Genomic DNA, 15,107 nt, shown 5'->3' on the forward strand with positions numbered 1-15,107 from the left:
ACAAGCAAATCATGCTCCCTTTTCCAGAAAACCACCGTTTGTGAGTACGAAGTATTCTTGGGCTAGAATTATTCCTTCTAAGGAAGTCTGATGGAAGGTGCAAAGGGATGGTGTGGGTGACTATGATGAGCAATCTTTCTATATTTGTGTTGATGTGATATTCTAGTGATGTTAGGGGCACTGCGCTACTGGCAGAATTTATTTTTCTATTTTGTTATTTTATTTTAAATAGGGCAAACTTCGTAAAATCTTCGATTTGTATAATCAGATCTCATATGGGTGGATGTTAGTGTTAAGACTAATGATATCAATTAATAATATCAATTAATGATATTTTACTTTATTCCTGCAAATTTCTAATGTGACAAAAGACCTCCTTAAGACTAGGTTCTGGTTGGGCTTTTTTGTATATTCTTACAGTTTATTAGGTTGATACCAAGCAAGAATTTACTGGATTATTCAGGAAATTAAGGGGGCACTGCTAGTCCCCTTCCCCAAAATTAACCACCTGCAGAGCAGCAGGGATCTTCTGTCATATAATGCTGTTGCAGCTATTCAACTCTCCCATGTTGCTCACAGATGTCTGGTCTTGGTCAGTTACATTAAATGTGAGTGACTAGTGCACTAATTACACATCACAGTCTGTAATTCTGTTGTTTTCCGATTGTTGACTGAAAGATGTTTTATACTTTTCATATCTGAGATTGGAATCCTGTCTTCACTAAACTTAGTGACACAAGTCCCGTTAAGAGGAAGCAGGATTTTGCTCCTCATGTCTGTACTCATTCTCCTCTGCTGCTGAAATCCACTGATTAATCTCACTGGAGAAAAGTCTTTGTCTGCCATGTCATACATATTCTTTCTCATAATTAGTTCCATCTGTAAGGGGTAGCCTTTTATGTTAAGTATGTGTTTTATTAGGAATATTACTGTTTTGAAAATGAAGAGTCTGCTTAATGTAATGCACAACATGAGTAGACACTATCTAAATAATGTGAAGACCACTCTTTCTTAAGTCCACAACAAAATTTCAGGCACTTGACTGGAATGTTGATGACATTCAGTTTGGTAACATGTTCAAAAAGTTCTTAATCATGCACATGGTAGTAATTTATTTGTGAATAATATTTTAGCTTGCTGTGAAAACTAAAGATTAATGATTCAAAGCAAAAGGTTAATAATTCAAAGTACTTCAATCAGTTTAGTAAGTTGGAAAACCAGGACTTGGTATTTTATGTTCAGGAATCACTACAAAATCTATCCAAAACATCTTGGCAATTGCAAACACAATGACCATTAATAATTGTTTCTATAGATGTCTGTAATTTCTTTGTGCAAAGAAGCTTTGACCTGTATTAATACAAGCTAACATTTACAAACCAACTTTAAATGCTTAAAGAAGGCTTCCAGCTTAACACAAAACAAAATACTCTCGTAACTCTTGCAAAAGCATGTTGGCTTTTTAGTCTGATATATTTGAGTTTTCTTTGTTTTAATAAAGACTGATATTTTTAAGAAGAGCTTCACCACCTGGTTTTAGATGATCCACTTGCTAGTGAATGCCACTAAGAGGCAATGCTCAGGTTCTCAGACTGCCTAACAGCCTTTTTCCACTTGATTGTCTGTGGTCTGACTATGTGGCAACTGGACATATGAATAATTTGTTATGCTGGAAACTTGGAGTAGAGGCTGGCTTACTGGAGAAAAAAACACTACATATACTTAATTATGGTTTGGTTTAAATTTATATTTTCAAGAATAGCTGATTCTCAAATCTGTGCAAAATGGGTAGTTCAGCACTTTTACAAGTATTTGCATACTTTTTTTCGGTCAGATGTAGCCCAAAAGACTTCTTTCTTCCCAAGCTGAAATTTACAAATATGGTACAAATAGCATTTAGAGGTTTTGTCCTTTTTTTGGTTTACTCTCTGTAATTGATCCTTTTCTATTTTATCTTGAAGTCTGTCTCTTGGCTTTGTTATACAATCTGCTTAAGTACCAAAAAAAAGAGAAAACTAAATATGAATAATTTGTTATGCTGGAAACTTGGAGTAGAGGCTGGCTTACTGGGGAAAAAATAGCAAAAGTTAGTTTTAGTTAATTGATGCAGCAAAACTTGATAAACTGTCTGCCTCCAAACCCCTACTTTCAACTTCTACCTCAAAACAAATCAACAAACTCCCTGACGTTGTACTTAAAGACCATAGTAATAAAGCTCTTGGAAACATTCCCACATAATACTGTGAATATTTGGAGTAATTTTCCTTTCTTTCTTCCCTATATATTTTCATTCTCTCTTTATGACCAAATTTATTGCAGTACCAGATAAAAACTGCTGTTACCGTATATTTGTGGTAGCCCAGGACTTAGTTTAAAGAAAATTTGCCCAGACAGCAACTCTGAAGTTGCAGGAGAAACCTTTACTAGAAGGTAGGCCTTGTAGGAAAGGAACATTGATTGAAGATATGAAACTTATCCTCAGGGTTTGAGAGTTATAATTTCAGTATTCAGTACTGTTTCTTAGTACTCTTACTAGTTAGTTCTCTTGTTATAGAGCTTTACCAATACATATTTTAGCAATATACATAATTTTTTTTTTTTTGCCTTTATGGGTGTATTAGAAGTTTAAATGCTTTAGCTGAAAAAAAGCTGTAGGGCAGTATCAGCATTAAAAAGGGGGGAAAATTGTGCAACAAACTTATTTTAATGTTCTGCTTATTACATTCATGGCACTACCAGGATCCAAAGGCTAATCCTAGAAAAACGTGCAAGAAGTGGTAATTTTTGGTTGGTTTGATCACTCCATCCTTGAATTAGTCTGCCTTTACTACATTGTCAGGTAAATTAAAAGCATTCACTTTGTTACTTCATTTTATTGGGGGTTGGGGAGGAGATTGTGTTAATTACCTCCCCAGTCTTTTGTGCCAAGCTGTCTTTCTAGTTGGTGATTATGTCTGCATTATGTTATTTGTTTTGTTTATACAAGCCAAATGAAAGAAGGAAAAATGAGCTCAAATGTCTTTTCAAGAATACACACACTGTTTCTAAAATCTACTTTTAGTCTTTCAGGGCTTTTTTTTGGTTTATTTTCCTGTTCAGGCAGGATTGGAAGCCTGGAGATTCATCTTTAGCAATGAATAATTAATAACTCTGTTGTAGCTTTCTGAAAATATGCGTATTCCTACTGTTGGATTTTGCATGTTATTTCGACTGATCATTTTTTCAACCTTTTGTGTAGATGTGAAAGATACTTAAGAAGGTAGGAGGGCAAAACACTTTTCAAACTACTGTATTGATTTTAAAACAGCATACCACTTTTCCTATGTATGTATACAAAAGTTTATTTTTCCCTGATGTACTCAATAAATACAGCTATGCATATAAAGGCCACCTTGGATAGAAACTGACTATTTTCATTTTCTAAACAGGTGTCTCAATGCATGTACTTACTGCAAAACTAAGCATGCCAGAGGAGATCTAGCAAGTTATCCAATTGAAGAACTAGTGAATAGAGCCAAACAGTCTTTTCAAGGTAAGGTGTTTTATCCCTACGATAAAAGTCAGTCTCTGAAGTCTACCAGGTCTTGTTTTCACACATGATGATAATGTGTGCAATATGGCTCTATTAGAGGAATCGATATTCTTGATAGTTGTAACTATGTCTTGTGGTGCCTTCGCAGTAGAAAGCTATGCCTTCGTTATGTTGTGTGCCACTGTTTGCAAAACTTAGTTGTACAATGAGGAGTATTTAATTGTGATTTTGGGTTTGCTCAAATGAGGCTCTATGCTGTCATTTTGTCATGATGATGGAGAAACTGTAATATTTGGTTATTTTACTCTAGATCTGATTTCTTAAAGGGGAAGACAGTAATTTTTTTCATCCACTAGTAAAAGTAAATTTCATGAACCTCCCTAGTATTCCTAGAACCCTGTTTAAGGTTGCATTGATTTTTCTGGTAATGGATTTCCTGCAGGAGTTTTAGGGTGTTTCTGAGAACCATACAAAGCTTATGAGCTTTTTAAGTTCAATAGGATATTTGTAATGTCACATGGATCCACACATCAAAAGTTTTTTCTGCAGTACAGTACTCTGCAAGTATCTGCCTAAAAGTTGTACAGCTAGTAGTTGTGATAGCTTTATTGTAACTTAATGTTTATTCTTTATATCTAAATTTTGTCCATATTTCAAAAACATGGACTTCCAAATAATGCCTGTATTTGTTTCTGGTGTGATCTCTGTGAAGGCACAGGTGGTGTTTTTCATGTTTGTGCAGCATGCTGAAGGATTAAACGTATATTTAAAAAATACTGAGGTAATTCCAGGTCTAGCATCTCCTTCCATCTTTGTGTCAAATGCTTTAAATCAAATGTAGAATGACAAATACAACATGTAAGGTCACAACTTCTGAGCAGGTACAAACACTACATGCATTGGGTTCCACTTATGGATTTGAGTGTTGTAAATGACATGTAGGTAGAAACAGAACACTGCATTCTTCTCTTTTCCTCCAGGTGTAACTCTGACAAACTTTTGTATTATGAGTAGTATAAGAATAGTGTTATTATGTAGCACTATATAGCTGTTGAAGTATTCTAAAGAAACAATTCAGCAAAGGAATACGACAAAGAGAAGATATGGGTAATGCAGTTGAGGTTATGGTTTTACTTAGGTTAACTGTTTGAATTTTGTTTAGATTTATTGTATGTATGGAAGGAAAAAGAATTCAGACTTGTGTGTCCTGCTATAGTTGTATTTACATGCCATAAAGTCCACATTAATGTAAGATAAAGATGTATTTGGTTGATATACCAAGAAAGAAAACTCTGAAATTTTGTTTCTCTTTTCAGACAATAAATGTGAAATCTTGGAAAGTAGTTTGAACTTCAAGTATTGTACATTTGGATTGAAAATTCAGTAGTTCAGTTTGTCTGTTGTACTGTGCCCTTTATAATAAATATTGACTCTTTCAAAATAACTTGATTTCTAATGGGGAAACTTCCCCTTAAGCTATTGTTTTGAAATTTCTTGAAGAAATGCTGTGATGTGTCTCACAGCAGGCATCTCCAGGGAGTTCTGTTCTTATTTGGCCTTACAGTAGTACCTTTGTTAGAGGACGTAAGGAAAGAAGCAAGTACTGAGTTGTAAAATGACAGGCTTTGCCTCCAGCTTTCACATACTTAGAAACAGGCATGAAATAGTCAGATACTTAGTTTGCAGTGTATAGAGAATTTATTTGTGCCAGCTTGCTACAGCTGGGCTGCAGAAACTTCATCAATCCAAAGAAAGTCTTACACAATTCAAAGTAATTATTAAAGCTTTTGCTGAGTTCCTGGGCCACAATCTCTTCAACAATCACTTCTGTTTTCTCAGAAGATGTGTTGCTGAAGCTCTTTTGAAAAGTACAGAAAAGTACAGAAGTGTGATGAAAAGTTTTTCCACTTTGGAATCATTCATGGGAGAACTGAGGTGTCTTAGAACAGCAGCAAAACAGTATGTGATGATTTTGTATGACTGCACAATCAAATCATGTAAGAAAGGGGAAGCTAGTGGTTTGCAGTGATTTATATGTATATATTCTTACCAACCACAACTTGATAGGCCCGGAAGGTGAGATGTTTCAATTGTGGAATACACTGAAAATGGATTAGAAAAGCTGTACTTAAGGATGTTTTGTTGCAGGTCCTGAAATCTCAGCACAAAAAAAAGCTCTCTTAAATGCTTTATTCAGGTGATTGTACTTTGGTGAGATTACAGTTCACATCTAGAAACAGTATTTCTAGCAGCAGTATGCTGCTGGAACAGGCTTTAGTGTTGTGATCAGACGCTCCCAGTTTTATTTAAGTCACTTCTGTACTGCAGCTTCTAAGGAGGGTGTCTCTACAGAGCAAGTATTTCCAAGCTGTAGCGTATGCTGTGTGACTTGGCTGCAAGCCATTTCAAGCCATTCCATAATCACTGGAGCACTCTTGAACTGCTAATATTATTAATATATGTAACATATAATAACATGATATCTGTGTGACAGCAGCTGAAGGGGGGTGTCTGGCAGTCATTACTTCTTCTGAATGATTTCTAAAGATGTTTGAAACTCTTAGGCTTTTTAGTGAAAGTTTAGCTTTGTGACTTTACGGAGGTGGTAGGTTTTGAGAGATTTACATGCTTTGTGTAGGTAAGTAGGTATTTATTTCAGTGTAATTTAGGGCCTAGACCTTTCACTTTTTGGTCTGCATTAGTTTTGTAAAAAGAAAACTTAATACTCTGCTGAGAGTGGTAACTAGATGACAGCAGATGACAAAGCTGTAATAATGTATATGCGTGTTCAGATGATTTGTGTAAGCATAAAATGACTTAAATGAATGGATTAAAAAGAGATGGCTGAAATGATCATGACTGAACAGATATTAGCCTACAGCTTATACTTATCCAACCACTAAAGTTTTTCTTTTTATATATATATATATATGAATTTTATTTTAATAAATTATACGATGTGCACAAAACCTATGTATGCTCCAGGTTTCTAGTACAGGCTGTGTACTTTCATAATGCATTGGACTAAGTGATAAGGTGCACTGAAGCTGAGGGAGTTTGCATACTTTGTATGAGTTTGTCTTCTGTCTGACCTCCATAGCAGTTTTGAAGTTACGACTGTCATCAACTTTAATAATTAAAAAAGTTTCTTTAACAAAATAATGTATCTGAAGTTGGAAATAGACTAGTGATTGTTTTACTTTTTTTAGCTTTAATGTTTTTTTTCTGTAAATTTCAACTTTTAGTAAATCGTATCAATTTTTTTACATGGACAGCTCTGTTAAAACATATTATATAGCCGAATGCTATCAGACAGCTAGTAGAAGTATTGCAAAGTATAGTAAAATGGTCTTTGAGTAGAGAACAAATGCCTTCTGTAAGGATGTTTATGCAAAGAGGTTTTCTATAGCTGATAGTACAGCACTTTCTTTGTCTTGTCAATTTAGTAGTATACTTTTTCAAAATTTGGTATATCATTTTCAATGCTGTATTTCAGGATATCGCATTTGCAGTTATGAGACAGCTCTTTCTTTCCTTCCAAGAGCTATTTTATGTATAACAATGTGGTTTTGCTTAGTATATGAAGTGGAAGGCTGAGATAGTTGCCATTGGTGAACAGCGTTCCAAGGAGACACAAAAGTTAAACAAGCCTGTGCTTTGAATGCTGTGTGGAATGGTGTTCGGCTTTGGCTGAATTGCAAGACTTTAAATGGGGTTTTGTTTTGTTAGAGTTTTTTTTTTTTTAAACTGGGATTTTAGTGATCATAAGAAGATACATAACTGATAATGCTATCTGGTGAATTGTTATCTCTACATATTGCATGAGACTTTCTAGGCACCGATAACACTTTATATTGCCGACCATATTTGCTGGCTCAGCAAATTAGCTTAAAAATATAAATAATTTTATGGAATTAGTTGTTATTTCATTCTAGTTAAGAATAATATTTTAATACTGCATGTCTCTTGCAGATGGCAGTGAACATACTGCTATTAAGACATATGCTGTATACTTACTACTATATTAGCTTATTTTACAGGAGCAACAAGGGACTCAATTGTAAGTGAATTCATAGAATCATAGAATGTTTGAGGTTGGAAGGATCATCTTAAAGATCACCCAGTTCCACCCCTCCGGTGAGGGCAAGATCACATTCCACTAGACCACGCTGCTTAAAGCCTCATCTAGCCTGGCCTTGAACACCTCTAGTGACTGGGCATTCACCACTTCTCTGGGCAACCTGTGCCAGTCCCTCACCACCCTCAACAGTAAAAAATTTTCTTCCCAATACCTAATCTAAATCTTCCCTCTTTCAGCTTAAAACTGTTAACTCTTTCTCCTATCACTGCACTTCCTGATCAAAAGCCGCTCCCCAGCTTTCCTGTAGCCCTCTTTAAGTACTGAAAGGCTGCTATGAGGTCTCCCATGAGCCTTCTCTTCTCCAGGCTGAAAAGCGCCCTTTCTCAGCCCCAGCTCTCTCATACGGGAGGTGCTCCAAGCCCTCTGAACATGTTTGTGGCCTCTTCTGGACTCGCTCTAACAGATCCATGTCCTTCATGTGCTGAGGACTCCAGAACTGAACGCAGGGCTCCAAGTGGGGTCTCACGAGATCAGAGTAGAGGGGGAGAGTCACCTCCCTTGCCTTGCTGGTTACACTTCTTTTTGCTGCAGTCCAGGATATGGTTGACTTTCGGGGCTGCAAACACACATAGCCAGCTCATGTTGATCTTTTCATCCACCATTGCCCGTGAGTTCTTTTCCTCAGGGCTGCTCTCAAGCTATTCTCCGCACAGCCTGAATTTGTGCCTGGGCTCGCCCCAACTCCAGTGCAGTACTTTGCACGTGGCTCCTTTAAACTTCCTGATGTTTGCACAAGCCCACTTCTAAGTCTGTCAAGGTCCCTCCAGATGGCATCCCTCCCCTCCAGCGTGTCAGCTGCTTCTCACAACTTGGTGAGGGTGCACTCAATCCCACTGTCCACGTTTCCAGCAAAGATGTTAAGTAGCACTAATCCCCGAGTCCTGTTGAGAAACATTTTTCTCATATCCTGAAGCTATGTGGAACAATTACTTGTGGATGAATAATTGCAGTGGCAAGATATAATTTATTTTTATTCCATTATTTGTATGGCAGTTCACTGACATGCATAGTGTTGAACTTTAGATAACACTGCTGTTTAGGAAATCTTGGGGAAAATGTAGCATTACAAAACACAGGAGCTATCTAAATGAAGATTCTGAGTCTTGACTTTCGTTACTTGTGTTATAGCAATTTTATAGACTTTTGAAGTGTTTAGAGTTTAAAGATTAACATTAAATATTTCTCTCTTTACAGTTGTTGCTATAAACAGATGTTTATGCATAATGATTAATTTTATATAATGTGACTGGTTTCCAGAGCTTTTCAGATCACTGTGAGCTTTGCTAAGGATCTCTGATTTTAGTATTTCTGATGAGGTGCTGTCAAGACATTCTGATTTATTAATTGGTGACTGTTTTTCTTCCTGCATCGTACCGGGAAGTTCTCTGTATGTTTTTAGAGCAGCTGCCATTCAAGAAAGGACAAATATGAAGTATCAGCAATGTTTTCAGTTTTATGTTAATTGGCAGCAGCACCACCAAATTAGGATGCATGTCTTCTGGGCAGTGAATTTGGTCTTTGAACATGCTGCAAGGGACTGGGTGCCCAGTCACCCAGTTGGAGAGCTGGTCTATGTACTCAGGGTCCTTCTAGTGGTGAAACTAAGACTGTAGAGAGAGCAGTTGTTGTGTATGCAGGTCTCACCTTGATCTGAGATGAACACTTACTTGAAGCCTGAACATGGACCCAGGAGTGAATAAGCTGTCTTAGTGGTTTCAACACTGCCTTTGTTAGTGACCCTGAGAATGCCCTGGGAAAACTTTCTTAACTACTCTTAATTAGTAGTTAAGTTGCTCACTAATATTTTTGCCTTCCTAGCACCAATGTTCTGTCAAATAAGCTCAAGCTGCAGCAGCGGAAGTTCAGACTGAATATCAGGAAGAAATTTTTCACAGAAAGGGTCATCGGGCACTGGCAGAGGCCACCCAGGGAGGTGGTTGACTCACCATCCCTGGAGGTGTTTAAAAGACGAGTAGACAAGGTACTCAGGGACATGGTTTAGTGGCAGATAGGAATGGTTGGACTCTATGATCTAAGAGGTCTTTTCCAACCTAGTGATTCTATGATTCTATGGTCTGCCTATAATATCCACACCAATGTTTTTCTTCTGTAGCCTAGCAGCATTGTCAGAAGTCAAGCATTTTCTTGTGCTTCTTTGTCCTAAATTATATTCAGCAGTTTCTGCAATGGTCCCAAAAGAAAAAGCTGAGTCTTCTTCCGTAGTAGCCATGTGATGAAGAGACTTTATTGAGAAACTTGTTGGATAACAAATTTAATAATAAAAAAAAGTACACTAGTGTTACCTACTGGTAGCTGGGAACTGAGTTACCATTGTTCATAAAAAAACAGATTGTGGCAATATACAAACTGTTACTTGGTATTGGATGTGTGGCTGACAATTAATTTCTGTTGGAGTTACACTTGAAAATGCTTGGAAATTCCCTGAAATAGTCTATGCTCTATGGTTCAAACACGTAGTCCAAGACTGTGACTCTGTTGTAAGGATCAGTTGGGATGTAGTTTGTGTGGCAAAGGAGGGAAGGAAGAAATTGTTCATTATATGTATATTTTTAAATACCAAGAAAAACTAAACTATATGATGTTAATGGCAGACAAATACTGAATTTGTTGAATTAGATGGATGTGTCTTTTGGAAATATTGTTTGGGTTTTTTTCACTTGTCATGTGGAAAGATAGGGAAATCTGTTTGTATAGAATAGAAACATGATTGCTTGGCTGTCCTCAGGGTGAAAGGGGTTGTTTCATTTTGGCTTGCATTAAATATTTAGATCAACTTGAACATTTTGTTTGGTTTCCAGAGTACCCTTTGGCTTTTAATATAGGTCAATTGAAACCAAATATAACAATTGTGAGTGGGATAACTTTTTTTGTTTGTTTGTTTTAAGGGAATATTTTACTATGGAAAATGTTTACACTGGAACATTTCAATTTATTCAATCTGAAATACTTCACTATTTTGAAACTTTGCTAATTTTTTTTTTGAAGTTTGATGATTTCAATATAGACATAATGCTTGTTTCCCAAAAGCTGTAAGCTAAACTTTGGCAAGCGTCTATTTCTGTTCAGTAAAACAGCTTTAAAAAAGCTGAATTTTTAGTATTACTTACCAGCCATTGCCCAGGGCAGCGTAACAAAAAGCTATGCATAAAATTAAGAAAGTTAAGCTCAAGGTTCTTTTTCCTGCTGTGTCCTTTATAGCAAAATGAAACCAAAGATAAAGACAAATTTTACCAGTAAATGCAGGCCAAAACTTGAGAATGAGAAGAGAAATGTTAGTATGTTTTAAACACCTCAAAAAGGGGTTGCAAAAGTCAAGCAAAACTTTCTAATAAGGTGAATGTAATGAAGTAATGTGAAATTTAGGTGCTAGATGGCTTGTTTCTTGAGTTTTCCCATAGTATAGCTGTGCTATGCTTTACCCCATAGAAACTTCAGAAGGAAACCCCCCATACTTAATATCTGATACAAAATGATATGTTGAAGCTATAGCACATATTGGCTTCAACCTGCTCTCTTCTGAAAGCGAGAAAGACCCTGTAAGAGTATTAAGTCTATCCCCATTATAAGTGGGTTTGAATTGTCTTGTGGAATGTCTTTTCTATCAGGAGAGAGAAATTCTGGAAATGCTGAATTTTTGACTGGGATATATTGAAGTTTTGTAGAAAAGAAAAAGCTGAGCATGTTCCATTTAGCATTTTATAAACTAAGGCTCAAAGATAAAGCCCTCAGCTGGAAGTACTCTGGAACTAAATGGTTGCAAACCTTTATGAGGTGAGCAAGACCTGTTCATTTCCCTGTGAATTTGTTTTCTCCTTGCACTCATTTTTAGATATGGCTGAGCTGTTTCCTTTGGAAAAACATACTAGACCAACAGAGCCAGAGAAAACAGTGCTCCATCAAACCAAAGGTCCATCTGGCCCAATACTCTTGTCTCCGAAGTGGACAGCTGTAACATCTCGAGGAGAGCATATCAGCAGTGCAGGTCTGCTTTTGCCAGGGTCCTGGGGATGCTCTTAGGCCTCAATAACTGAGACCAGCTTCTCCTGGGACCCTCGCCCCTCACCGTCTCCTGCCAAGAGCCCAAGGGATGTGGTGTCTCAGCTGAGCCTGGGGCCTTCATTCACTGCCTGAGAGACGTTGTAGGCGTGATCATCTTTGCCCCTCTGTCCTGGGTGTGCTTGGGACCTGCACTGCAGAGAGCTGCTGTCTTGGATGGACCTCTCAGGCCTAGGTCATAGCTTGTCATGCAGAACTATAGGTATAACTGTTCTGTTCTATTCTCTGTGCTCACTGTAAGATGAATAATGATGAGACTGTTAATTGCTTGAAATGTCAGGATTTTTTTCAGCTCAAAAGACACTTCCAAGGACAAAAATCACAACGGTTACAAGTGGAAGCAGGATCTTATTTTTCTGTTATTTTATGTTATTTTTCTGAATCTGTTTCAGAGCTCATGTTCACAGGCATTAACACATCGTGCATGTGTAGCCAGGAGCAGGCTGATGCATTCTTCAGTTTAGCTTGGAAGACACATCCCTTACAGCCTGGCAAAGGCAGGTCACAGAGCTGCAGACAATAGCAGCAGGAATACAGGTCAAGTACCTCCTGTTTCCTGAAGGGCGAGAACTTGAAGAATGAGAATTAGGACCAGCTACACACTAAAGAAGAGGTGTGTGGTACCATGGAGTATTTTTCAAAGTTGGACACATATTGATGACAAGCATCCTTTTTGCCTTCCAAAACTTACGCCACTGTACTTTTTGGCCAGTGATGCGTGAAAAGTGCTCTCACGTCTGCCCAGCGCTTGTATCACCTGCAGAAGAGCTGAAAAGTGGCAGCTCCTGGTGGTGCAGCAAGCTTCCAAGCACAGGCTGTTTAACACAACCAAGAACTAATGGGGAAATGGAGCCCAGGGAAGAATCATAGAATCATACAATCACTAGGTTGGAAGGGACCCACTGGCTCATCGAGTCCAACCATTCCTAACACTCCCTAAACCATGCCCCTCAGCACCTCGTCCACCTGTCCCTTAAACACCTCCAGGGCAGGTGACTCAACCACCTCCCTGGGCAGCCTGTTCCAGTGCCCAATGACCCTTTCCATGAAAAGTTTTTTCCTGATGTCCAGCCTGAATCTCCCCTGGCGGAGCTTCAGACCATTCCGCCTTGTCCTGTCCCCTGTCACTTGGGAGAAGAGGCCAGCTCCCTCCTCTCCACAACCTCCTTTCAGGTAGTTGTAGAGAGTAATAAGGTCTCCCCTCAGCCTCCTCTTCTCCAGGCTAAACAACCCCAGCTCTTTCAGTTGCTCCTCGTAAGACTTGTTCTCCAGCCCCCTCACCAGCTTCGTTGCTCTTCTCTGGACACGCTCCAGAGCCTCAACATCCTTCTTGTGGGGAGGGGCCCAGAACTGAACACAGTACTCAAGGTGCGGTCTCACCAGTGCCGAGTACAGAGGGAGAATAACGTCCCTGGACCTGCTGGTCACACCGTTTCTGATACAAGCCAAGATGCCATTGGCCTTCTTGGCCACCTGGGCACGCTGCTGGCTCATGTTCAGTCGGCTGTCAACCAGCACCCCCAGGTCCTTCTGCTCTAGGCAGCTTTCCAGCCAACTTCCCCTAGTCTGTAGCACTGCATAGGGTTGCTGTGCCCCAAGTGCAGGACACGGCATTTGACCTTGTTAAACCTCATGCCACTGATCTCAGCCCAGTGGTCCAGCCTGTTCAGATCCCTTTGCAGAGCCTCCCTACTCTCCATCAGATCCACGCTTCCACCCAGCTTGGTGTCATCTGCAAACTTGCTAAGGGTGCACTCAATGCCTTCATCCAGGTCATTCATAAAGACACTGAACAGAGCTGGACCCAGTACCGAGCCCTGAGGAACCCCACTTGTAACTGGCATTAATCAACTGTTTCTCTTTGACCTCCTGCTTCTCATTCCTCAGCATTGGAATGGAGCTAAACACCACTTGTGCTCCAGAGCCCTCCGACGTTCTCCCTAGAGTCCCAAAGTCTCTCTTGATGGCTTCCAGCTTTCTGTGCTGTAAGTCATCACTGCCTATTTGAAATACTACTAGAGGGTAGTAATCTGTCTCTTTCACCAAGGAAGAGATTTTCTAGTAACATCCTTTCCTGATGCCCCCGGTAAGCAGCAGACCTCCCTGTAGAGCGGGTCCGGTCTGCAGATGGGTCCCTCCGCTCCTTTTAGAATGGAATCCCCTAAGACAATCACTCTCCTCTTCTTATTTACTGAGGATGTTTTTATGGTCAACGGAGGATGGCGCAGCCTAGGAAATGTTTCTAGGCTGTGGGAGCCATCTTCTTCATCCTTAGGGATGGGTTCCACCTGCAGTGTTTCATATTTGTTCCTCAGGGGGATCTGGGGGTTTGTTGTCTGGGTGTGGGGAGCAGGTTTCCTGTGCTGGGCAGGAACTTGCTGCCATTCCCCATCTCTCGTTCCCCCAAACTTACAGTTTGCAGGTGGGAGTTGCTCAGCCGCACTAACTCCAGCAGCCTGCTGATTTTGTGAGAGGGCGCTGCTCCAGTGATCTATCTCCCTCTCACATTCCCTGATGGTCCTTAGTCTATTCACCTCCTCCCTCAGCTCTGCCACCATGCGAAGAAGTTCCCCTACGCGAGCACTGCTTCCACAAGTGGAGCCAGTGCCAGAGGCGTGAGCTAGTGTAGGAGAGGGGCACTACCTACAGCCCAGGGTCTGGGGAGCTGCATGGACCCACTGAGGCTCTGTCTGGGTGGCAGCATTCAGAGCAGTTTTAATCTTCTGCTGGGTTGCCACCATGGTCCACGGTCCTTTATGGCCGGCATCCAGCCCCTCTCTGCATCCTCCCTGCTCGAACTGCTGCTCAAACTGCCCCGTTACACTAATGTGCCCCGCTTCTCTTCGCTGTGCTCTGGTTCACCATGCCCATGAGAAGAGCTCGCCAAAGAGAAGAGCTCACTCCTGCTAGAAACTTACAATGGGAAAGAGAGCCTGAGCACAAGTAGTACCTTAGATGTGGAAAACCAACAGGCAAAAATGGCCCAGAGGAGCCCTGACAAGGAGCTGTGCTAAGTGCTACAGGGGAAAAAGAAGCAACCCCCTGAGGCCCACATGTGGGGCAGAAGGGCCACCTTCATGGAGCAGGAGGCACCTGGCTAGAATGGCCCAAAGGATCCCCCGGCTCAATGCTGCAGAGGAAGGCAAAAATCCCCGGGGACCACAGCCAATCTACCTTGCAGGAAAATTCTGTCCTGACTCGAGCACTGGTAATCAAATATTCATTGAGCATGTGAGCAAGACCTGCCTTCTCATCCTACAGGCTGGGCAAACTTCCCAGAAGATGTCCAAGCCCTATTTTCCTTCAACCTGGAACCATCTCAGGGACTTCTGAGAGTGACCAAATTCCTGATGGGCT

At 40.0% G+C, this 15,107-nt stretch overlaps 1 protein-coding gene across 9 annotated transcripts in view; it reads left to right on the forward strand.

Annotated features, from left to right (window-relative positions):
• The window catches only part of CDKAL1 (CDK5 regulatory subunit associated protein 1 like 1), a 413,904-nt gene that overhangs the window by 174,547 nt on the left and 224,250 nt on the right, over positions 1-15,107 (forward strand). For all 9 annotated transcript variants that reach the window (XM_054060495.1, XM_054060500.1, XM_054060494.1 and 6 more), the window contains one exon: positions 3,429-3,532. In XM_054060495.1, coding sequence (XP_053916470.1) covers positions 3,429-3,532 — 104 coding nt within the window. The remainder of the gene's footprint in view (positions 1-3,428; positions 3,533-15,107) is intronic.

This window comes from Cuculus canorus, chromosome 2 (assembly GCF_017976375.1).
Source record: "Cuculus canorus isolate bCucCan1 chromosome 2, bCucCan1.pri, whole genome shotgun sequence".
NCBI lineage: Eukaryota > Metazoa > Chordata > Aves > Cuculiformes > Cuculidae > Cuculus > Cuculus canorus.